The sequence below is a fragment of the Cyanistes caeruleus genome, chromosome 1 (assembly GCF_971803275.1).
Source record: "Cyanistes caeruleus chromosome 1, bCyaCae1.hap1.1, whole genome shotgun sequence".
NCBI lineage: Eukaryota > Metazoa > Chordata > Aves > Passeriformes > Paridae > Cyanistes > Cyanistes caeruleus.
The window spans coordinates 136375524-136401620 of NC_141701.1; the positions used below are offsets into that span (position 1 = coordinate 136375524).

A 26097-nucleotide genomic window follows, 5' to 3' on the forward strand; every position below is an offset into this window, starting at 1 on the left:
TACTTTTAAAACAATTCTATTTTATTTTATTTAAAGCTGAAAACAGTGTTTGGAATCACGTGCATTTCTTCCTGAAATGATTTTGCTTTAAATACCATGTTAAGCTGACAGAGAGAGTCCATCCAGCTCTTATTGGTTTCTGAGCTGCCTTGCTTTCAGCTGAACTGAGCAAAAAGCTCTCACCAAGAGAACTATGCCCACCACTAAGAAAAGTGTCACCTGGAAGTCTTGAATTGATATGCTGGGACATTGAAAAGGCATCAGCACCTTCAAACTGCCAAACAGAGAAACTCCCTTGCAGCCAGTGCAAAGCTCATACAGGCCTCAATTCAAAGTGGAGTGGAAAAATACCAACAGCCTAAAAGGGAGAGGGTTAAAACTAGAAGATAAAAAAAAAAAAACAAACCTAAAAATGAGGAAAGGATTACTGTTTCCCAATCCCTTCCCATATATAACTGAAGGAAGCATTATGCAGAATCATTGAAGAGCTGGACAGTTTCTGACTAGGTATTAGGAGTGCACATATTTGACATACTAAGGTGACAACAGCTGTCTGCAAGTCAACTATTTTAAAATCAAATTAATTTTATGAAATATACACCCAGCATCAAAATAAAGCAGAGCATATCCTTGGAAAAATGTTGCACAATAAGGTCACAAAGCACTGAGACTTTTACAATGGATTTTCTAGCATTCACTCTTTTCACCAGAATGCCCCAGCCTCCCACCTTATTTCCTCCCTTCTCTTTTGTTACAACACAAAAAAATCAATTTCATACATTTTTTATATCTGCAGTAGATCATAATTCACGCACTTAAACAAAAGAAGTTGAACTTTCTTAAAAAAAAAAAACAAAACCGAAGCCTACAGAAAATTCCAGAAATCAAGTAAAATGCTGTGATGATTAGACCTCTATCAACTATTTTGTGTATGTACATGGCTACATGGAATTTTTAAAACGTAAGATTTAAACTTCATTCAAAGAACAAAGCTGCCCCTTATTGATACACAATTATCTGGCTTGATCTGGTACCAAAATATGCTGCAAAATACAGAAAGATGTTCCCCTTTGAATGCTGTAATTTAAAGTGTAAAAAGAAATTAATCCTTCCACCTCTGCCTAACCTACTGCCCTCTAAATGGTCTTTAGATCACTAGACCTTACAGCATTTTAGCCTGCAAAATGCTGAAATTGCAGCACGTCCTTTTTAACCTCCCTCCATACCAGAAATGGAAGCAGTCTCAGCTAAGACACAGTCCAACACTGTCCTTTCCCAGGTCCAAACAGTGAATTTTTCCTGAGACTTCATATCTATGCAGCAATAATTTTTCTACTCCTACCAAAAGATAGTTTCAAAGAGCAATGGTCCTCTGGATAGGTACCTGACACCAGCAAAGACACCAAAACTTACTCTGGAGTAAGTCACTCCCAAGACAGACACCTTTGCTAAGTATTTAACTGCATTTCCTTTAAATCTTTTGTCAGCTTAATGGTACAAAACATAATCAGAATGAGAAAAGGTGCCAAGGTCTATGATGATCCTCTGTGCCAGGTCTGCAAGATTTAACGTTTATGTCTGCAGAACACGGCTATATTTGAGTGTGTAACAGCAAGAGGAAAATTCATCAAAATACTGCATTACAAAAACTAGCTTAGATGGATTTTAAATTGATCAGTCACTAAAAGATATTAAGACCCACCTGATCAGCCATGAATTTTGAAAGGTTAAGTGTGACAGTTTGGCAGAACTTAAATATTGGGACTCAAAGTAATGCACAGCTGAATGTGAGAAACAGAGTTGTCAATGCCAGCATAATCTGCTGATGCAACCATACATAGTGATGCACTTCTTTAGTCTTAAAACTTCATAAACTGGTCAAGAACAGTAGCAGATTCCAGTCCACAGAGTCTAAGGGGAGAGAAGTTCCTGTGGCTTGATCCATTAGCCCTATTTGAAGGCTTGAGCTTTGACCTTGATCATTCTTCTTGCTTGTTTGAATTTCCCTCAGGATGAACAGCTGACTTTCAGATGCTTGGCCCAAGCTGGGGGGCGCAGGGAGTACCCTGCTCTCTCTGCAGCCTCCTGCCTCTGAAAGGGGTGTTGTAAAACCTGCTCTAGGAGCTGAACCTGGAAGCAGTTAAAAATGGGTAAGTTTTTATACAAAATGCTTTCTGGTAAACAAGGAAAGTTTTTTCCACTTTGCCTTATGCCCTCCTGGCTCCAGAAACTACCACATTAATTGCTTACTATTATTAGTACTACTATTAATATAGTCACTACTATGTATACTATAATTAATATTATTAATAATTTTGTTAATATTTTAAATAGCAATTGGTGTTATATGGTACAATTTTGGTCAAAATGTAGTACTATTCAAAGTGTAAATGTAAAAATTATTTCTTTAGCTGTTATGACAGTTATTATTAAATCTGCCACAAAAAAAAAAGATAATTTTACCTCTGAGAAATCATTCAAATTAGCTTTTTGCACTGCTGATTCTGCCATCCAATTCCTAAGTATGTATCTAGGATTAACAGCTGAAACCAAGAGCAAATAATGTTAAATTTAGTTAGACATATTCAACAAAATGGAAACAGTCATTGAAACATGCCACCGAAATCTTCAAGAAAATTTAAATTTGCAGATCGAGAAAAAAACACATAAAATGGAAAAGGAATTAATCAATCTACTTAATTCTATGAGTTGCTAAAAGGATTTTAAAACTTGCAGTATCAGTAGTGCCAAAGTGCCAAGCAGAAATTAGAGTAGCCCAGAACATGACATTGATACGGGAAGGATTCCTGTCAGGAACACCTGCAGGCTTTTCAAGTTTGATGAGTTTATCATGGCCTAGGTTCCTGCTGTGTTGATGGAAAACATTTCAATGTTCAACCTTTCTCGAAATCACAAAAATTAATACTGTATTTTTTAATTTAAAAAGAAATTACTAAGATATATTTTAAAGTATATGCACTTAGATACTCCTTCAATGTCATGTAACAGAAGTTTAGTCATAAAAGTCTTTAATGTTACATTTCAGCTGTGTATTTTAGAAACTACTTTTTCAACTTTCCTTTTAGTCTCCTGGCTGGGGGTAGACAGAAGCTCCTCAGATTTTTCCACAGCTGTCTGTTGTATGTTTTTGGAAACCCTCATGACAACTGCACTGTTTCCCTGCCTTGTTTCAGGCTGCTTTTGTCTAACGAGCAGTAGAGAGAATTTAGCTAAACTGGAAGATGAAATTGCTGAATTAGTAGACCAGGATATATCCTACAGCAGAGCTACTAATTACTTGTAAAAGGAATTTTGTCAAACTGTATGCCAGGGACAATTCTTATCAGCACACATGGCTCTAATTATCAATTTCTTAGCAGATTATGTCAATGAAATTTTTATTTTTGTTCTGCAATTAAAGCCTAGAATTCTACTTCAGTAAGTTTTCCCGTTACCTAATGTTCAAAACAACATTACAGAATAATTGTAACACTTCCAGCCTGCTTTGAAGTCTTAATTTGCCATTGGTCTGTATATTTTTCCCAATTCGGTAAGCATTTATTACATAAAGGTATTAGTGATACCAAAGGTGTTTCATCCAGGCACTTGAAACCAAAAGTCTGAGATGTATGGACATACACAAACTTCATCTCCTTCTCTTTCCACTCATGTCCCAGTAGGTTTTATATGAAAAAATGTTAGTTTCAGATATGAATAAATGTTAGTTTTATATATTTCTTTTTAAAAATCCACAGAGATTTATAAAATATTCTTATAAATACCCTTACAGCATATTTGAAAGAGGGTATTAGAAAAAGCAGAGGAATCATCAAAATTACCATCTCAAACTATCCTCTACTCAATTCCTTTAATCAATTAGTTATTAAATTATTTTATTTACAAATAATACATTAGAAGGGGCTGCAGACATTCTTCTTTTTCACATCCCCACTGTCCAGTATGTACCTAGACATATTAAAAAAGCCAGTAAATACAACTGTCTACTGGGAATCCTGACAACCTCTACACAGGCATAACAACACTCTGCCCTAACTGCTAAAAAACAGTGTTTTACCACTTGGCAAAACAATTTGCACTGGCCAAGTGTTTGATTTAATCCAGTAAATGGCTTATCAATAGTAAGGTGTGATAACTATTTTTAAAAATATTTTTAAAGGTGAAAAAGTTAAGATATGACTCATTCAAAAAATGGTAATTCACATTACAGCTGTGAGTCATTTTATCAGGAGAATATTTGTCCCAGAAATAAATTCTTAACAATTGCAAATTGACACGCTTCACAGTGGTTTTAAAAATACTGGTATTTAACACAAGTGACAAGATAATTATGAAAGAGTAATACAAGCCAGGTAAGAAAAGGGCAAAGCAAAAGCACTTTCGTGCCCTTATAAGTATGATCTGGTCTACTTTTTTTACATGCTTCTTTTGTAAGGAAATACAATTTTAGACTTGGATTGTCAAAACTTTTTGATCAACTCCAGAAGAACTAAGTTTAGGCGGTGCAAGATAAAGCGCTACTAAGAACTGAAAACTACATAAAGGGAGAATAAAATAAAAATAATGAATAAGTGATGACTTCAAATGATTCAAGTTAATGTACTTTGAGAAGTGAGATTTTTTTATGACACTTACTAACAATTAGGGAAGGGTGAGGAATAATGAGGTGTTAATGCCAATGTATTCAAGGCCAGTCAAAGACAGCAGCACACAGTTTATTGGAACTTCCCAACACAGCTGAGAATCTGAAGAGCCATGACAGTTTTGTCTTCAACATGAAATGCTGGGTAAAAATGCAGAATTGACTGAATTGAGCCAGATTTCTGCTGGAAGTTTTGCTGACCAGCACAGCTGTTACAAGCAAATGCTCAAACAAACAACAAACAAAACAAAAACTGAAATAATTTTAAAGAGACCACAGGGGCATCTAAGCAATCTATTTAAATGCATAGATAAACAAATATAAAACAGAACAAAAAAAAATCCCAAAACCTCTGTAAGAAATTTCAGTCACTCTGTAAAATGGAGCAGCTAGCAAAAATCCAACTAGAAGTGTTGATTTTAAATAAAACAATAACAAACTAACATTAGTAGCCTATGATAAATTTTTGCATCTCTGCAGTATGAATAGAGTGATGGTTGATTATATGGAAGAAAACTAACTGAACCATTAATCTTTGCAGATCAAGTTTTGACTGCTACCAAAACTAAGACCATTAGCACAAGTGTGATTTTGGAGGCAGAACCTTTTCTGTGTTTCATCCATCTCCTGTACTATGAGATCTTCTGAGGTGCATATGGAAAAACATAATAATGGTTTGCAGAAGAGCATAGACAAACTAGGATCCTTTCTGATTTGGAATAAAACCTCAGAATGTCATGATTTTCTCTAAAAGCAGAGTCAAAAATACAGAAAAATAAGAAGTGTGTTTAGACAGTTTTCAGCATTCAGTTTTAGCTGAGGAAAACAGGAGCTTGAAAAATCAAAATGATAATTGAGCAAAGGGCCTCAGAAACTCACAGATGAAGCTTCTTACCCCTATCAAAAAACAATAAAATAAATATTAAAAACAATAAAATAAATATTTGTTCTTGGTAGCTCTTTCATATTAACTTTCTAAAATGCACATAGAATTTTAAGAATTGTTCTTTAAAAAGGATAGAGCCTTTGTTAGAAAATGGGGATGCAAACCTGAAACCATCTGTGCCCTCTGTAGTTTTACTATCTCATTACTGAAAGTCAGTGCCAGCTCCTGCCATTTTCCTAGCAAATCAATTGTAGCTGTAGAAGAAAGTGGCCAATCAATATCTGACAAAAGAGTGCAGCCATTTCCATCCTGCTTTGCAGGAAGCACCCTGCAAAGCAGTGTAACAGCAAAGCCTCTTGTGCCGAGTTTGATCAGATCCTCTAGTTCCTGCATTCCCTTTGGCCATTGATTTTCAGTTGCTCATTTTCTCTAATAAGCAAATGTCACAAATTTACCACAGCTTATGCATATCAAAAATATCTCCCACTGAACAATTCTTGGAGTTTCATATCTGCTGTTTCTGCTGTGATACCTAACTGCAGTACCTTTGCCATTTTGTGTTTAGAGTAACTTGGAGAATCAAATCACTTTCCTTTGCCTTCTATGACTAGATAATCCTTTCACAAGGAGTTTTTTCTCTGAGTGACAGAAAGGAAAAGCATGTCCCTGTCAGAAATCTGAATTTTCTGTAGCACATAGAAAGGACAGAGACAGAATGAATATATGGTGTTACAAGATTTGCAGCAGCATAATGAGAGCTTCTCTTCTTCAGAAAAATATTTTAGTTCTACCCAAAAAGAAAAATATCTAATATGAAAGAAACATATGTAAATAAATATGTGCCATCTGCAAGAGTATAATTCCTTTGGGTTGTTTTACTCACTTGCCATTCTTGTTCTTCTTTTGGCATCTGAGTCATTGTTGTTACTACACATGAAAAACAAATTAAAAGAAGAAAAACAGAAAGCATTTTGGCTAGTGAGGGTTATGCTGATTTATTTTTAGAAATATCTTATTTGACTTCCATTAAAAACATTAAGTGCTCTGCTTTTCTGTTTGACAGAAGCTTGTGTGAATCTCTAAGAACGATTAGACTTGGAAAAAGCTGCACATTCTTGTAGGTTTTGTGCCTTGTATTGATTTCTCCCCTAAGAATTGTATTTTCTGCATAAAGTTTCCAAGTACCTGATATGTATTTATTTTCACTATTATTAGCCATGCATACCATATATAATTAAGAAAAAAATGATAGATTTTTTATTGATTTAACACAAAAGAATCCTGTGCATTCCTATCTATGCAACATCATGGTTTCCAGACACAATCTGTGTATTTACAACTGTTCAACTTCCATCCCCTGCCACCACAATGTTATTACATAGTAAATATTCATATATAAACAGTAATTAAACACTAGTCATCCCTATGTACTTGCAAAGTCTATTTGTGATTCTTTGACTGAGTCTGTAGGATTGATATTTTAAGAAAAACTGTTAACCAAAGAAAACTGATCAGGTGCTCAGTGAAGGACAAAGAATAGAAATTACTCCTTCCATGTCATTTTTATGTACCTGTGTGTCAAAACAGAACTACAGCAGTAATTATTGTTGTACCCAGCACAATCTAAAACCATGAAGACAAAAAAAGGTGTATGAAACCATGCTTGGGCCAGTTTATTAGACCTGCTAAAGACTATGGAAAATCACTGCAGATCAAAGTTGCCTGCTTCTGGGAAATGCACACTTTAAACTGCAATCAGACTTACCTTTTTAATCTCAGGAGGTACATAGTGACCCATTCTGAAAATAATTTGTGTTTACCCAGATCCTGGAGAGCCCAGAACTCCTAAAGAGAAAGAAACATTTATTGACAGATAATCAGAATTATTTTCCTTTTAAGCAAAAACCAAAGTAAGCAACAAATAATGTGTTTTAAGCCCATCTGGCAACTAAACCTCACATAACCACTTGCTCATGCTCCCCCTCAATGGGGCTTTAAAGGAAGGTTAAAAGTAAGAAAACTCATGGATTGAGATAAGAACATTTTAATAACTGAAACAATTTAATAATAACAATAATAATAGTAATAATAGCAATGAAAATATGAAAAGGAGAGAGAAATAAAACCCGACAGAAACAAGTGATGCCATTGAAAGAACAATTTCTCACCCACCTATGCCTAGCCAGTTCCCAAGCAGTGCTCCCCACTGGCTCTCCCCTGGTTTATTTGCTGAGCATGACACCAAATGCTGTGGGATATCCCTTTGGCCAGTTTGGGTCAGCTGTCCTGGCTCTGTCCCCTCCCAGCTTCTTGTGTACCCCCAGTCTCCTTGCTGGCAGAGCACTAGGAGGAGCTGAAAAGTCCTTGACTTAGTGTAAGCCCTGCTCAGCAACAACTAAACCATCAGTGTGTTATCAGCATTATTCACAATCTAAGCCCAAAACATAGCACTGTACTACTAGGAAGAAAATTAAGTCATTCCCAGATGAAATCAGAACAATGAACAATAAAAGTATTTAAAAGGCAAACATATGATGACCCTTCAAACAATTTTCTCCCTAAGCATTCTACTAGTCTCTTTTCCTCTGTATTTGAATTATTCCTTTTTGGTAGCATGATACATCCAATGACAAATTTTACCTAAACACCTCACGTACTTCACCCTTGTTTTTCCTTGGCTTATTGTCTGACCTATTTCATTCTTTTAAGCTATATAATTACAGGTTTCACTCTCTTCTGAGACTTGTACATGGGTCAGATATACTCACAGAGATTTTTTTCATCAAAAATTGTACAATAAGCAAAATATATAAATAAAGAAAAGGTGGAGAGAAAGGGAAACTAAAGGCTACAGGGATAGGAGGAAACTGAGAATAGAGACAGCAGGAGAGGAGACAGGACTTGGAAAAGGCCAACAGCAAGAAATCAGAGCTTGGGCTTACTGCCTCCAGTGATGGCCAGCAAACACAAACCAGGCCTCCCTGACTGATCACACTGAGCTAACAGCTGCTTCATATTCCTCAGCTGAAAGCAGCCAAAGCTCACAGACTTCAGAGAATGAACAGATTAGGAAGAAATGGACATAGATAAAAGGAGCTAAACAGCACATATTCAAGGAAAAAAATGTAAGGGAAATTAAAAGTAAGAAGAAGTTTTGATCCCATCTGGGGTTTTTTGTTGGGTTTTTTTTGAGGAATAAGAGTAAAAATATATGAAAACTATATTTGATCATAAAAATGAGCACAGAAATGACTAAGAGCTGGCAATCAGGCAGGTGGATAACGGGTGAGTGTGAGAATCTAGAGTTCGTTCAAAGATGTGCAGAGGTAGGCTGCTTTAGGAGGAATTTCAGAATGTTTTCAGTTAATACTAAATATAAGGACTCCTGCAGTGTTCCCGAAGGATCCTGGCATTTTTAGGTCAATTTTGGTATGCAGCTGAAAAAATCTTAAGTGATGTACAAATCAATATGAAAACTTACTCATAAAAGTATTTGTGTGTAAAGAAACAGAAGTGAAATTACTTTAAAATTGAAATTCTTTAAAACAATTAAACCTTTTCACCAGCATAAAATTGTACTTGTTTTTCCACGTCAGCTTTGGAACTCAGAATTTGTGGGCTAAATAATTTCATTGTGTGGAAACAAAAAGATCAGGTTGCTACCAAGTGAAAGCTGGAAATGACCCCCGGTGTAGCAGCAGGGTCACAACTCCACCACAATCGCTGGTTCCTCAGCCAACACCTTCAAAGATGGGGAGATGGAGTTGCCATAAATGGAAAAATCCCTTGGGTTCTATGACAAAAATACCTTCTTTCAAACACACCCATCCACTTATCACCCTCCTGTGCAAAGGATTAATTCCAAAGCCACAGCTCCTGCAGTTCTTTTTGTTGCTTACCTCTAGAGTATCTAAACTTTTAACATCTTAATGGCTTCAAGTTCATAGAAAAGGACAGGACAGACTTCTTACTTAACAGAAAAAACCAAGGAGAACCAGAAAATTTGCTCCAAACCACTTAATTATACTTGGAAAAAGAACCATCAACTCCTCATTTTCATTCTGTGTTTTACATTCCTGCTGCATAAAAACAACCTCCAAAGTCCACCTGCCCTCATTTTAAATTTGCTTCAAAAACAGACATAAATCAGATGTTTGGGGAAGGCAATGAAGTTTCCCAGGCAAAATGAACAATATTCATTCCATGGAAAAGGCACTGTATTAAAGAATAAAAGAAAAAAAAAATAAATTTTGGCTCTTGCAAAAAGGCTTTTACTTCCCAGATTAGGTTGCTTTTCAGAACCAGATTACAAGCTTCCTTTTCAGAATTTCCCTTTTGCTTTTTTATCCAGTTATGACTTGCCTAGCACCTCAGTCCAGTGTCTCGTTAAGGACTTTGGGGTTAGGTTCTTTTTCCCTTTGAACTGAAGATTGATGAGAGGGAGGCAGTTTTCTCTTGTTCAGTCTCAGTTGTTTATTCTTTTCTTATCAGCATTACAGGGTACAAGGAGCTATGTGCACTATGATAGAAGGGGGTAAAATGGCTAACAAAGATCTTCTTCAAGGTCTTTTATATGTCCATTTACCCAATTAACAGATGCCAACTAAATTATTTTTTTAGTGACCCAATGACCCAACACCTGTGTGCTGCACTGCGGCATTTTTTATCCAATCACTTACTACTACCCAAAAACCCCTAGGAGAAGAAGAAAGAAGAAGAAGAAAGAAGAAGGACAAGAGACAACACCCTAAATCCTCCATCTTGTCTTCTGCTCTCTAAACTACTTTTTCACCCAGTGATTTAAAAAACTTTCTAATCCACACACTTACACTTTTAGCTTTTCCTATCTAACCTTAACATTTGTTCTCATGTATCACCATGAAAACATGCTCATGAATTTCATGTTATATGAAATTCAGTGTTTTTCTGGATCCTAGAACTAAGTATTAGAAACAAGGGCACACACTCTGTATCTCAGACTCCAAAAGTCCAGTTCAAACATTTCAGCTGTATTTCCACTTTCAAAGACTGCACTACATCCAGGTAAAAAAATTTAAATACTCTCAAGGCTTTTATCTATGGTTATACTTGGTCCTGAAGAATAAGTTCAGGCTAAGTTAGCAGCAACACAGGATTGGATAGCAGGCTGAGCAGGACACAACAGCAAAATGTATTCTTATGCTTTAAGTTACATTTAAAACCAGTCTTGTGCTCAAGGAAGGGCAGAGGCCAATCTGGGCAGAGAGTTCTAGCAGGAGTTTATGCTGAGATGGGACCTCACTTATCATCAGATACCGAGACAAACAAACACACCTGAGAGCAGAGGTTTAGGCTGCCGGGTTTACCATGCACAGTCTGGTTGACCTGAGGCTGAAATTTTCCTGATGAGCCCTGTGACACTGCACTTGTTGGTAAAAGGTACTCTCAAACAAATCAAAAAAAGGGAGATGAGGGGGAAGAAAGTTCTTTGTAGCAGACCCACATTAATGTGAAGAAAATCACATTCCCCATTGTATATCAGTATTTATGACTACCCATATTGAACCTGTACCAAAAATCTGACTTCAGCATTCTTCATTAATGCACCTTTCATTAGTACTTTTGATTAACATATCCATCATTACCAGACACAGGCTTAACAAGGGGTGGTAGCCTGACACAGGTATATTAGTCCCTCTGTCCCTTAACAATGATACAATATTATATTTCCCAGATGAATCATGGCTTGAGGTACTATATTGTGGTTATTCTCAACTTCATTTACTCTTTTTTTATTATGTATTTCTAAGATTGGGTGCTTGTATTTATACCTCAGGAATATGGAGCTCCTTTAACTGGTCTGCAGTAATTTCACTCAGCTCTCGGAATGTCATTGTAAAATCAGCCTTTGTATCTTCCATAATCTAGTGAATAAAGATACTTCTATGAATGCTTTTCAAGTGTGGGGTGTCAGTTCAGATGTTTGCAACAAAGTTAGCGAAGTGAACTCACTTTTAAGAGGAAAGCAATCAAGTAGTTATCATTCTCCTTCTCCCCAAGAAGACCCAATTTTGTTTTGAATAGTTCTGTGAAACTGAAAATAGTAACAAAATATGGAAATTGTGAACTTTACATATTTTACAGTATTGAGACTGGAAGGTTTCAGTTCTCAAAGTGCATACCGACTGTAATAGTGCTCACCATACCCCTCCAAAATTTGGGAAGCTCTGCAAAACAAAAGAAATGTTAAGTTCTAAGGAGCTACAACACTGCTGTGGGTATAATCCTGCTATACTTTAACCAATGAAAACTTCTGCCTGCTATCTCAGAAACACTGATACTCTGAATCATCAGCAATCTGTTCTTTGTATAAGGATCTTTACAAGAGGCTATTAAAATACTACTTCATTACTTCAGGAGGGTGCATGGTCTTCCTAAGTGTCTTACAAAACAAGCTAGACAAACTTAGAACAGAGAACTACAGGCAAAGGTACTACCTTAGTGGAAGGAGGCAGGATCACACGACATCTAATACCTCTCTGTGTCATATTTTACTACAATTTATGACCAATAAAAGCTTTTCTCCCCACCCTCCAATCTTATTCTGGCCAATAATTAATCCAGAATCAATTTCCAGTTAAAAAGGAAATAAAACATTTTAAAAGCTAATCCCTTTCTTTCCTAAGCATATGGTGATTACAGTGTTTCCCATCTCACTAGTTCCTTTAAGCATTACGATATTTTAAGGATTACTTACAGCTGCTTTTGCCTGGGATCCAATAAAGGTTTTAGAGCTTGTAACAGCTTGCTCAGATTAAACAGCCCAACACTTGCCTGATTTCCTATTTTATACCTCCTTTCATCATCGGATGTGTTTGGAACAAAATCTGTTTCAAACAAAACATTAGTTTTCTGTAACAGAGTAATTACAATAAACAATCAATGTTGAGCTATTGAAATACATTAATTTTTATATTTAGACAGCAAACTTATAGAAGACCTAAAACTACTAAATATTTAAAATCAGATCACAAGAACATTTATTTAAAGTGAATTAACTCAAGATCTATTATTTCAAAATCTAAGGAATATATCCTTCACACACAAGGACTTGTGACAATGTCACAAGTGACATTTTCCTACCTGAAGATACAAGGTAAATTCAGATGGTTACAGAGAAAAAGACCATTTTTGCATTAAAAACACTGTCTTTTACACTTAAACCAAATATTTTTACTACATCTAGTGCTACTATTTTGCACATAGATTAAGCAAACAAATGTCCAACTAGATTCAGGATTTAAGTATTTATGGAGAAGTCACACATACAGTGAACAGTACTTAATAGGCCACCTAAGCAAGATTTGTTTCAATTGGACAAGAAAGCTTTGTATTCACATAAAAATCAGGCCTAACGTGTTCCACTATGCAAATCCATTATCTGGGAGATAATAAATACCTACCATGCAAGTTACAGGCATCCAGAAGTAAAATGCATGCCTACCTACAGCAGCAGTCTCTGCAGGGATCAGTGGGAACCCTCACTCAGGTCACACCCAGGTAAACTGATCAATGCCCACAGCATCGCCTGAGCCCTCACAGGATACTGACAGCAAGTGGAGCTCTAAGGAGGAGACTGGTGCCTCATCTGTCAGATCTGGTGAGTGCTTCAAAGCTGAATTTCAACTCTAACCCTCTCATCTGGCTCTAGGGTGCACTGTCTGGCTGGGACAGAGTCAGCTCTCTTCACAGCAGCCTGTCTGGCACTGTGAGTTGGACTTGTGACTGAAACAGTGCTGATAGCACAGCAAAGTTCTACACACAGCTCAGCAGGGCTGGCCCAGCACCAGGGGCTCTATTCTCACTCTGCAACCCCAGAAAATGAGGCTGGGGTGGGTAAGAGGCTAGGAGGGGATGCAGCTGGAACAGCTGAGCCCAGCTGACCAAAGGGATATTCGACACCTGTAACATCATGATCAGCAATAAAAACTAGGGGTAGTTTTTCCAAGGCAGCTGTTACTTGGGGATTGACTTAACATCAGCCTGCTGGTGAGATATGGTCAGTGATTGTCTTTGCACCAGTTGCTGGTTGCTAGTGCCCCTTTTTCCCCTTGACTTATTCAGATGTCTTTATCTTGACCCATAAGCTTTTTCTTAGCCTTGCTTCTCTAATTCTCTCCCTCAGCCCACAGCAAGGAGGAGTGAACAAGTGGATTGTGGGTCCTTAATTGCCAGCTAGAGTCAAGACACCCTACAGAGAGAGAGCTAAAAGCAAAAAAAGCCCCATTTTGTTCAATACAATAGAAACAATATGACATTTATTCTCATGACTTTTCCTTAATTTGAGGCTGCAGGCATGAAAACACATAGCAAGGTAATCACTGCTGATTCTGAAGTTTATTCTGTTGGAAACTATGAACAATATTCTAAGAACACACATTTATGTACATACTGTATGTGTGTCTATCAATCCCAGACTGACTGAGTTAAGATTTTCAAAGAAAGGTTACCATGACTGTGTAGGTTTGATTTCTTTCCTTCCAACATATAATTAGCTGCTGTGACTATAAAGCTAGAGCTTCGTGCATGCAAAGTTACTGTCTTCCACTTCTGCTTTTGGCTGCTTCCAGCAATTTAAAATTTTTAGTTTTCTTGGTTTCTGTTGTAGCATCTATTGAATTGATGGTGTTCAAGTGGAAACAGTCTCAAAGAAATGGGTTTAATAGTAATATTTCATTTAAAAAATTCAAGACTTTTAGTCCTTGAATGCAACCTGTATAGTGTGTCATAAAACTGGTCACTGATGCAATTTTTTCCCCTAAAGTTCTTCAAATAGTACATATGCTTATGGTTTTTCTGCTAATAATGAAAAGAGGTTTTTATGCAATGGAAACCATATAATTTAATATAAAAATATTATCTTAAGTAACAAAAAAATAATAAAAACAGGCGTTACACTCACTTGGATCATAGGACTCCATAAACCCAAATGGACCATAATCTATTGTTATGGACAACAAACTGAAGTTATCTGTATTGCACACACCTACAGTTAAACAGAAAGGAGAGACAGAAGTTAAAATTCCACCTGAACCAAATCTCTAGGCAATTTGCTGTCAAACAGGTCCACTGAATTTAGAGAGCTCTCAGGAATCAAACTCTGGAAAATGAACCTGTCCCTGTGCCCCCAGCCCACATCCTGCAGGACACAGAGGCTACTGCTCCCACCGCTGTTTTGGGGTTAATGCCACAAATCTGCAGAAAGCTGGACAGCTCTGTCTCCTGTGCACTGTAAAAGGCCAGGGCTTTATGTGGATGGACCCAATTCAGAGCAGTTAAACTTCCATGTGGCATCATTACCCTGTCTTTGTACTTTGTCCTGTTGCAGCAGCTCTGAGAATTCCTGCTCCCCTATTCCCGTCCTGTCACAGCTGTGCTCTGAGAGATCAGACAGCATAACCCTTACAAAAGCCCCTTGTGTAACAGATAAAGCTGCAGGTGAAGACATCAGCAGAACTGAAGATGGTGACAAATAAAAGCCATTTTTAAGTACTTTACTGTAAAGTGTCCCTCCCCTAAAGCCAATGCCATCTGGCACCTTACCATGTGCAAACCCCACAGACATCCACAAGGAAATGAGATTTGCAGTCTCTGACACGACTGTAGAGAAAAATTCCTAAAATCAAATACATCTTTTAGTTCAAGTTCTCTGTATCAAACATATTGAAATACATAAGCATTTTATTCACTTTAGAAATATGTAATACATTCTATTTTTCAAATCTATGTATCTGTCAGGATTTGCCATTCCCATTCTAAATTATGTGAATGCATAATAACCTTATCCAGCAAAGACTGTAGTTAAATAAGTATACACAGATGCCCTTAAAGAAGTTAAGAAGTAAAATAAAAGCAACAAAAACCAAAGACACTATATATACTAGGCAGTATACTAGAATATACTATATATGCTACATTTACATTAGCAAAAGCACACTTCCTCATTTCATGACCACTGTTCACCGACAACCTGAGCAGTAAGAGAACTAAAACAACAGAAAATGGAAGCTTCATAATAAATATTTTCATAATGGAAACTGGTGAAAAATGTTCGTATTTGAGAAAACAAAAAAAATCAAGAAGCAGATTTTTACTGATGAGAATTAACAGACTTTTGATAATAAAACCTGGAACCTTACTTCAAATTTTAAAATCCTATAAAACTTGAAATTGTGAAGATCTTCCTGTAATTTTTGTTCATATCCCTGTGGGTAATAAAAATGACTCTTAAAAAAGACTTACCAGGTATCTATTTGAATCATTCATAGCTATCGATGGAAAATGTTCCTGGATGATGAAGTCCAGCAATCTTCTGTAATAGCAGAAACAGAATTCTTTAAACAAAACTGGTACTTTGGAACTGATCATTAAAAATTCTTGTTCTCAAACAGCAAAATGCTGATCTACAGCTTGCCACAAATAGTTATTAAAGTCTATTTATTCCAATGAATATTAGATTAAGCTCTTCCAAATGCTTAGAGATAAAACCTAAGGTTGTAGTCATACATACAACTGGAGACTGCCACACAGGGTTAAAATTATCCCACCATTAAATCTTCAGAGCATACCAGGACATGGTCTTGCATGCAGCAATACCCATTCTTTAGGGAAAAAAAATTTGCATTTCAAAAAAAAAGAGTATAAGATTAAAAGGAATTCTACATCAGAATTCTCAAAAGAAAAAGTTACAGCTGAATTCCTATGAAGCAGGGTTACTTTCACAGTAACTGGCCATTCCAAAACAGTGCTCTACATGACAGGCTTAGGGAAATGGGACACATGCATTAAAATTTGCAGGAACTCTCACAGAAAACTGGGAAATGTATGAATTTACACTTTCAACTTACAAATCTTTCCAAAACAAACAAGTCCTCCCTAGTGCTTAGTTACCAGAACTACTTTGGTATAAAACTCATTTTGTTTTATGATCTCATTTTGTGAGATCCAGGCCTTTAGAAACATCTCAAAGAGTTTTAACCCTTGTAAGATCTTTGGGATGCCTGTATAAAAATAGCAGGTTTCCTTTCTAAATTATGTAATCTTACTTGCTCAATAATTTATGTCTAAATTCCAACTGTATAAATGAATTCTAATGCAATTTGATTGTTGAGAATACTATTACAGTTACTATGAAGATTCAATCCAAACCTTAGTAAGTCCAGTTCCCCTGAGTGAGCTAAGATTTCCAAGGATCCTATACGAAACCATGATTTGGCAAGTCGTAGCACTATTGCACCTTAAATACAAGAGACAAGTGTGTTTAAATGTAAACAGAGTATCAGCAAAATAAAACAGTTGCATAGCAAAAGCCACCATGTGTTGTTTCTATAGACAGAGTTTATATATGCACAGTTAAAATGATATTTTGTAAGGATGCCTAACACATAACATTATTTTACATTATTTTACTACATATGCATTTTAATGATAAAGCTTGATTTTTTATACCAGCAACCACAGGCAAAATTCTGTTAGTTCATTAATATTAGAATTGCTCCAGAAATGCCAGCCTCAAAGAAAGAACACAAACAGATTTTCTCCATGCTGTGGCATCTGACTCTTTCAGAGCACATATGATGTAGCAGTGACATGGCCACAATTGCATTCCACCCATCCTGGTATTGCTGTCAAAACAATGGCAAATTCCCCTAGTTTTTAATAACAATTTTGTAATGGGAAATGAAAATAATACTCTTGCAATATGTATTCCACAATCATAGAAGACTGTTCAGAGGACTTCATTTCTTCAACCAAGATACGTTTCAGATTGATTTTCTCAGGAGAGATTTTATATCTTAATAAATTAAATTAAGACAATTTATTACTTTTTATTACACATTTTTATGGAGAATTAATTTACAATGTTGTAACATTTTAAAATATGTTCATTACCTCTTTCTTTCTTAATATTTCCGTTGTAAAACTGGTCTCTCCACACATCATCGTCACTTACAACTAGGCTGTAGCAAACAAGAAATGAACATTAAAAGTTATCTCAGCAAAAATAATTAATAACAAAGATCAAAGCAGTATTTTATAGAAATTAATTTTCTTCATAAAAAGAAACATTGTTTTGGTGGCATAGCTTTGTATTTACAAATGACACAGGCAAAGAAGATGCTGAGGCTTACTAAGATTCATGACCAAAATGCATTTATTTTGTATGTAAAGCAATGTTGTCCAATTTTGTTACTCTCATTGTTCTTGGGGAGATGGCTGCCAAAAAGAGCAGTGCATTCACTTGGAACCTGAGTGACAGATTAGTGTGACTGCAACATTAAGTCACAATTTTCCTGGGGACAACATGGAAATTTTGAGGAGAGAGAAATTAGAAACCAAATTGTTGTATCAGGTGGAGGTTGCCCATTACATGCACCAAAATTATCTCAGAAACTTCAGGGACAGGTCTGTGACCCTTAGCAACTGGTACTTGGACTTTCAAAAGCAATCTCTTTCTTTCATTTGCCTTAAAATTCTTCACATTCTATAAATTTTCATGTTTATCCAAATATTGAGGTCTGTGAGAGTTCCATACAACTTGCTTTAAAATATTTCACAATTTAGATTAATTCTATGAAATAAAGTACATAATTTCATTGTATTTTCTCTTCTATCAGGAAGAATCAATCATCACAAACTATGCAAAGGCATCATGTTCCTCCAAGATCAAAAAACAGGAAATTTCCTCTCCAAAGAAACTGGGATTACACTGACAACCCATCTTGTTGCCATCTTCTGAAAGAGATCTTAGCCCCTCAATAGGCTCAGAAGACCCCTAGTTCAAGAATCTAGCAGGAGGATAATTCAGCTCATTTTGTATAATTCTTTTTTTGTTTGTTTTTGATAACTAGAAATTATTACTCTATTCAGGAGAGACATGGACCTACTGGAGAGAGTCCAGAGGAGGGCCACAGAAATGATCAGAGAGCTGGAGCACCTCTCCCATGAGGACAGATTGAGAGTTAGGGCTGCACATGGGGAGTAAGGGGAGACCTCACAGCACCCTCCAGTCCCCAAAGCTGGCTGGAACAGGTACGCTTTACCAGGGCCTCTAGCAATAGGACAAAGAGGAATGGCTGTAAACAGAAAAGGGGCAGGTTTAGATAAGACATCAGGAAAAAGTTTTTTATTCTGAGGGTGGTGAGACACTGGAACAAGTTGCCCAAAAAGGTGGTAGATGCCCTATCCATGGAAATATACAAGGTCAAGTTGGAGTGGCCTTCAAACACCCTGATTTAGTGAAGATGCCCCTGCTCATTGAGGGGGAATTGGACTAGACCAGTAAAAGTCTCTTCCAATCCAAATTACAATTCCATGATTCAGAATATAGTTGGGTGGCATGCTACTCGACATTTACTGCAGTTACTTATATCTGCTACCTATTAGGTAGATGAAGAGAGCAGAGAAGACAGGACCAAACTTTTTTTTAAGGTACGCAGCAAGGAACAAAACACAAGCCTAATATTCCATTCATAAATATGACTGAAGATAGTCACACTGTTAATTCCCAAAAGTTAAATTTTGGAAGTACACTAGATTCTGGTTTGACATACTTTAGCATTGAAATTTTAGAAAGAATTCAGTTTAACCAAAAATGTGGGGTATGCATATAAATATAAATATGTACAAAAAGGTCATGAAAAGAAATAGCACAAAGTCCTACATAGTGCAGTTGCTTGCAACAGTAACTGTGGGTTTGAAACGAAATTATTGTTATTATATTAAGTATTTTTGAAGATATCTAGTAGCTATTAAAACTGAATGTTCTGTTAACTGCAAAGAACAGGCAGTGAATTATTTCAGGACGGGAAAAATATATAGAAATCAATCTGCTCCTTTTATTGGAGCTGTACTGATACAAGTAGAATTAGGATTTGTTTTTGTTTTTTTAAATACCCATTTGAAACCAATTGGTATGTCTGTAGGATTAAGTACAAAAAGTTCTGACATAAATGAGACGGAAGAAGAAAATCTTAATCCTTCAAGAGAAAAAAAAATGAAAACCAAGGAAGGAACCTCAGACACCTACAATATACTGTGTGCAGCAGAGCACTAGGGGACAGAAGGCACAAAAGCTGTGCTACTAAACTCAACTGTTTTGAACAGACCTATGGCAGAAAGCTTATTTTCTTTTCACTGTGTAACTCTTAGCAGGCTCTCTGCAGAATTCCTACAGAATACCAGCACTTCTATTGCAGATAAAAAATTCACGGGGGCATCAACATTCAGTTAGTATGGACATGCAACACTTGAGAGCTGGCCAGGTATCTGAGCAGCCACACGAACACACTTTTCCACTAGAAAAGCAGTTCTCCAATGGTCCCTGTAGGTGGCAAACACCATTACTGGGGAGAAGACCAGCTGTATGCTCACCCATAGGAAACAGAGTACTGAAATTGCTCTTACACCAAAGAAGCTGGAACAGTGCTCATGGATGGATGGATGGATGGATGGATGGATGGATGGATGGATGGATGGACGGATTGATTATATCCCTCCCTTCCTGGCTCTCACTTAAAGGCATGACTTTACACTCCCAGTGCTCTGCCTGCTGTTCCACATGAACATCAAGCCCTGTGCAAGTAAAGCCACTCGGAAAACTACGCACATTGGTTCCCTTTTTTGACTTAATGCGTAACACTGCTCACTGGTAGTCCCAGCGTGTGACTAAAATGGTACTGTATGAAGTGTTCTGTATCTGGCAGTACAGTCATAAACTGTAGCACCCTATTGGGAACACAGTACTTAAAATTAATAGAGCAAACCAACCTGCTGGGTGTTCTGGCATAAGCCATAAGGTTTTTCCCCCCACTTCTGCCAAGACTTGACAAGACCTCTGTTAAGTGCATCCCACCAGCCTCAGTACAACAGCTCCCCATCGGGAAGAATATGGCTGTCAGCTGGGGTTTTTCCAAATTAAGTCTTGCAAACAGTCTGCAGAGCTTGTACAACAGTTAAGAGAGCCAGGCATTTAACCAATCTGCCAGCAGAGAACTAAAGCACACTGTGTGCTCAGTAGAATTTGTGCACAGTAAAGGGGTAATTTCATACTGGTTTTGCAGTGAACAATTTGTTGAGATGACAGCAAAGAGAGGCTCTAACCTGCCAAATGATTTCCTACTGATATTCAGACAGATTTAAAGTTCTGCATTAACAGCCAACAGCAAAGAGTCTCAAGATGAAGTCAATGAATAAACCATCAAAAATGTCATTTACAAACACTGCACTTTAACAGAGCAAATGAGTTAGAACTAATGCTAAAGAGATTTGCAGACACTTTGCAAATACAGACACCTAGCCATGTGGCAGCTGAGTACAGGCCTTTTCTGCAGAACATTTGCTTTATTTGAAGCCTTAAACACTGCAGTACAGACTTGAGACTACTTGGAACACAAAGTGAACTTGGCATTTTAAACACAATCATCTGAAAACATTCAGTTACTTGATTCTGAGAAAATCATCCAAATGAATAAATATGTTTGTCTCCTAACTGCCTTCATTCAGTTCTACCTCCAATATTAATGTATTTTATATATAATATATAAATATAACATATTATTATTATTAATGACTGACAATTTTTCCCAGCAATCTTAAAAATTACAGTACAAAAATATCCACTTTCAACATTTTCCTAGTTGGCTAGATTCTAGAATTTGGAGTAACTTTACAGAAATGAGTCTTTACTACACTAAAGTAGTTAAGTAATATTTCTTGAATGCAGCAAACTATGTGATGCAATTAATTGCTGTAGCTTATTATTATTGGAAAGTTTTATCCACAAATCTGTGGAGAACGTATTTTGTTCTGATTGCATACATATGAAGAGATCTTTCATCCTGGAAACTAACTGTCCTGTTTTATTGATGTTCAGTGAAACTCAGTCATAAAATTACCTGTAAATTAGTATACTGTGAACAAAGGAAAGAAAAATACCTAGCAGCTCTGCTTGTAGGAATTCCAAGATAGTGCATGGCCTCACTACATAAAAACTCTCGAACAGAAGAGCGAAGCACAGCTCTTCCATCACCATTCCTATAGAGAACAGAGAAATAAGGAACAGGTCATAAAATCAAGGAAAATTTCAAACAGAAAACATTCTGTTTTAGAGTACACAGAATAACTGCAACTTACCTGGAGTATGGGGTCTTTCCTGACCCTTTTAACTGCAGTTCCCACCTCTCACCACGCCTGCAAAAATACCATTGGCATTTCCAGCAATAGACCTCAGGTTAATCATGAATCAGCTAAGCTGAACACAGAGTTCAATCAGACATTTTAAAAAAGTCACACCTGTTTGTATATACTCCGATCAAGTGGGCTCTTCCATCCCCCAGCTGACCTGCCCAGCTACCAAACTGGCAAAAATTTAAATCAAGTTATTGTCCTCCATCATTTGTAGAAGTTATACTTGAAACAATACAGATTAAATCGAGGTCCTCACAAAAGATACATTTGCTTACATTAAAATGTTGATCCCTAAAGCTGTATTTCCACACTCACTCCAGAAATGAATCAGAAAACCGCAGGAAAAGAGAAACAGCAGTAATCCTCTGGTTTTTTTACCTTCCAGCTATGACGTACAGCTACAGACCTGTCTTTTTTGTATAATGAGCCTTTAAACCCACACGGCTTGTTTTGGTTTGTTTTTTTTTTAATTGGAAATTACAAATCAAATTCTTCTCCATGAATAATCATAGCCATTCCAATGAAATGTGAATCTTAGCAATCATGGTGTTGCAGTGAGGCTCTGTCCTTCTCCACTCCTCTGAACTCTTAGTGTCTATCACAAAGCAGAGCTGGCCAGGCTGTGGGGTGCTAAGCAGGCTCGGCAGCTAATGAAAGTTAAAACAATAATTTTCTCCAGGCATAAACAAAAGCAGAGCAAGTAAACAGGTACTGTGAAAGGATATTATAGTTCTCTTTCACCTGCAGCCTGTTATGAAGAACAAGTCTGGAATCAAAATGTTAGTAAGCGTTCATGCACTCACAGGCATATACTCAGGTATTATCAATACTTACAGGTATTATCAAGGTGTAATTCACAAGAAAAGACCTACACAATTCCACCTGGAAGAACAAGTGCCATACTTACCTGGTGACCCCCATACCTATGGGCCAGTGGAACAGACCCAAATATCACTTTCCCACCACTGACAAACTCCAGAAAATCAGATGATCCTTTGACAGATATATCAAGATCCAAAATATTTTCAAGAACTTCCTGGAGAAAAAAATAATACTTGAACATGATCAAATTTTCAGTGGTAATGAACATGTTTTCTCTATATATTTCATCATTAAAAGACATCTCACAATATGTTTTAAATGCTCTTTTTGTTTAAAGTATATATTGAGAAGATGTTTTACAATATATAGAGCATGAATATTAAAGTATACTTTAGTAAATGTGTTAGTAATTTCTACGAACTAGAGAGTAATAAAAAACAATAGCCAACCTTTGAAACTGCTACAAGATGAACTCTAGATTTAAAAGGTGTAGGATAGACAACTGAAAAAATGCAGTTTCTCACATTACGGACATAATTTTCTTGTATCACATCAACTGGAAAAGGATCTGTAAACATGAAACAGACAACAAATGCTGTATAAAAACCAATTAATTATATTATTCTTACTATGTTTCCTCTTAAATCCAGCCAAGATGCTTTATAAACAACTAAAACTTGTAACATTACAACTTTACCAATTTATATTAAGCCTTCACAAAAAGCAAGCCCAAATAAATTTAGGATTTCATTGTTTGGAATTTCTGAAAAGGACTGAATTCTGCAGTTAAAGAATCTACCAGGGTATTCTAGTTTTAAGATCTAAACCATATCTAAGAATAGACTGAATAGTCTGTGACTAGAATAGTCTCAGGGCAGTTTGATGTTGCACTCAATTATATACACCCTAAAAAATACCTGCAGGAGACAGAGTTGTTCAGCTTTTCCCAGAGCTGAACAATGTAGTGCAACAGACCTAAGTCACTGTGCATCAGTAATTGCTGTGTACAGTCCATATGCAACAATGTGATCACCACACAACTCAAGAAAACAGATGAAGTCTTTTGTGAGTAATGTAAACAGTAAATGAATGAGTTAGATTTAGCTCTTGCTGTAGCATACATCTGTACTCAGAAGTTCATTCTTCCTTCAGACCTACTCTGTGCCCTTTTCCATAGTAACAGAGGACAAATATTGTTTTAAAACAGTGTGGTTTCCCATCTTTATGGACTTTTGCTTGCAACAATCTTACAATTCCACATTAATTATAAAATCCCAGTACCTCATACTCATTGTCTTGTAAAAACTTGAAGTTAGTTAGCATCTCTGGAGCCTTGCTGCTAGCCATGTTCCTTACAGCCTCTAATGACAGATCCTGTTATAGCCAGCTGCCACAAGATTTATCACTGACTATTATTTCTTAATGCTCACAAGTAATTGTGTCACCTACTGAAATTAGTTCTGTAATGTTATCATATCAATTAGCATTATGATTACACGCAGTTTTGTATGCCCGAGAGCTAGGAGAGCTGGAATGCTTTGTGTACTTCCAGAGAAGTGTCAGGTTATCAACTCTGCACTAACACATAATTGGGACTCGGGGAAAAAGAAGCTCCTTATGACCAATCCAGTTTTAATTTTAAAAATAATATTCGACTATGTGTATTACGTCTTCGCTTAGTTACTGCTTAGGGAGCTGCTACAACCCAACAAGCAAAAGCGACGGCCAGAAGTAGGGAGACCCAGGACAAGGCAGGCCAGGAGTACGGAGCCCCGGGACAAGGCAGGACAGGAGTACGGAGCCCCGGGACAAGGCAGGCCAGGAGTACGGAGCCCCGGGCAGGGCAGGACAGGAGCACGGAGCCCCGGGACAAGGCAGGACAGGAGTACGGAGCCCCGGGCAGGGCAGGACAGGAGTACGGAGCCCCGGGCAGGGCAGGCCGTACCTAGCAGGCTGTCGGAGGACAGGGCCCAGGCGCAGAGCTCGGCCACCCGGCGCCGCGGGCACTGACCCGGCTCGGTGTGGGAGGCGTTCGGGGCCGGGCAGAGCCCGCGGGAGCCGCACAGCGCGGCCACACAGCCCCAGGCCAGGCAGGCGGGCAGCCAGGGCCGCCACCTCATGTCCTCACACCTCGCCTTCCAGCGTCACCTACGCACCCGGCCAGAGGTCTCCCGCCCTCAGAGAGGGCGTGGGGGTGCCCGCCCGGTATCCCGCCGAAGGGCGGTGGCGGCGCGGGGCTTCCGCGTCCGGGTCGCGGCGGTGCCGGGAGGCGGTGCCGGCGCGGCGGGGCTGGGGGACACCATGGCCTTGCGGTGGTGGTGGCGGAGCGGCGCCTCGTGCTGCCGGGCGCCGCCGCTGGGCTCCGTGGGCAGCCCCGGCCCCCGCGCCCCGCCGGCCCCCAGCGCGGCGGTGAGTGCGGCGGCGCCGGGCGCGCGCGGAATGAATGGGGCGGGGGGCGCCGGGCCGGGCCGGGCCGGGCCGGGCACCCGGGGCCGCCGCTCCTTCGGCTCCCCGGCAGCCTCCGCCCGGGAAGCGCCACGGCCCGGGGACGGCTCCCAGCCGGGGGATCCTTACTGGGGGCAGGAGCAAGGTTAAATTCCGGATTAAGGATCTCTGCCGCTGGTCAGTGTGTGCGCCTCTGGGAGCCGGCCCTAGGTGGGAGCAGGGGAAGTGCTTCTCAGTAGAGTGAGATTTTGAAGGCGTCTGTGTGTGCTAGCGTTGTGAGCGGTAATGGGGGCAGCTCACTCACTGCCCTGGTCTGGAGCTTCTTCACAAGGCCACGCTGCGATTCTGACCCTCGCTGAGGTGCTCTGGCTGTCGTGACCCCCGAGAAAGTGCTCTGGCGAATGTGTCCAGAATCCCGCACCAGCCGCTGTTACAGGGTCAGGCAGCAGCAGTGTGAAGGAGGGAGTCTGTGTGTGCTCACACTGAAGGAAGAGTAGGGAGAGATCAGCTATTTTTAGCAACAGAACGCGGTGAGAGGTCCGAGAGAGCGACTTAGGAATGTCTCAGCCCTAGGGCCGGACTGAAGGCAGACAGCAGTGGGTTGCAGATCTGTGGTAAGTTAGAGCTCCTCGCGTTCCTTAGGCTCCTTGCATGGCCTTGTGTAAGCACGGAGGGTGGACGAGTGCCCCTGAGCCATTACAGTGCTTTTGTTTCTCTCCCACTGTCCGAGGACAGAGAGATTTTAATCCAGGTATGAGGAGACGCTGAGGCACGAGGAGCAGGTCTCCTTGAGCGTTTCTGTTCTAGTTTTTGCAGAGGCAGTTTGGTGAACACGTGGATTGCAGCGATTTTAGGTTGGCTCAGCCCAGCATTGGGCAGGGTTCAGTGCTTGCTGGCAGCACTCCCAGGAGCAGAGCAAAAGCTGGACTTCCTTTCTCAGGCTGTATCTGCTGGAGTCACGTACCTGGGACTGTGCCTTCCCGCACGCTCCTGGGCTCTGTCTGCAGGAAGAGAACATGGGAGACATTGGTAGATTTGGAAGTTAGCTTCTGGACAT

At 38.6% G+C, this 26097-nt stretch overlaps 2 protein-coding genes across 10 annotated transcripts in view; one reads left to right on the forward strand and one right to left on the reverse strand.

The window, feature by feature from the left end:
• On the reverse strand, positions 1-24961 carry LOC111924120 (uncharacterized). 8 transcript variants are annotated; one of them, XM_086861590.1, is made up of 19 exons: positions 24541-24859; positions 23045-23163; positions 22681-22809; positions 21879-21943; positions 21720-21776; positions 21522-21620; positions 17478-17545; positions 16734-16821; positions 15828-15897; positions 15129-15201; positions 14488-14571; positions 12283-12412; positions 11708-11752; positions 11538-11619; positions 11357-11449; positions 7312-7391; positions 6430-6473; positions 2464-2543; positions 1-2130 (listed from the first exon to the last, which is right to left on the reverse strand). In XM_086861590.1, exons 1-19 carry the CDS (start codon positions 24713-24715, stop codon positions 2008-2010), a joined length of 1704 nt encoding a protein of 567 aa, XP_086717716.1. In that variant the 5' UTR covers positions 24716-24859; the 3' UTR covers positions 1-2007. The 8 variants fall into 8 exon arrangements, 6 of the variants coding, with proteins under 6 accessions (XP_086717716.1, XP_086717749.1, XP_086717740.1 ...); XR_015278954.1 differs by having other exon boundaries at positions 568-2130; positions 10860-11449; XR_015278953.1 differs by lacking the exon at positions 6430-6473.
• The window catches only part of PDSS1 (decaprenyl diphosphate synthase subunit 1), a 23501-nt gene continuing 22256 nt past the window's right edge, over positions 24853-26097 (forward strand). Inside the window, exon 1 of one of the 2 annotated variants that reach the window (XM_086861651.1) lies at positions 24853-25004. In XM_086861651.1, coding sequence (XP_086717777.1) covers positions 24897-25004 — 108 coding nt within the window. In that variant the 5' untranslated portion in view covers positions 24853-24896. The remainder of the gene's footprint in view (positions 25005-26097) is intronic. The other variant, XM_086861659.1, reaches the window with a different exon arrangement.

Coding starts and splice junctions, on each gene's coding strand:
- LOC111924120 (XM_086861590.1), bottom strand. CDS start 24,715: ATGAGGTGGCGGCCCTGGCTGCCCGCCTGCCTGGCCTGGGGCTGTGTG. Junction 21,621..21,719: donor GGAAAGACCCCATACTCCAG/GTAAGTTGCAGT, acceptor TGTTCTCTATAG/GAATGGTGATGGAAGAGCTG. Junction 2,131..2,463: donor ATTTGAATGATTTCTCAGAG/GTAAAATTATCT, acceptor AACTGCTTCCAG/GTTCAGCTCCTAGAGCAGGT.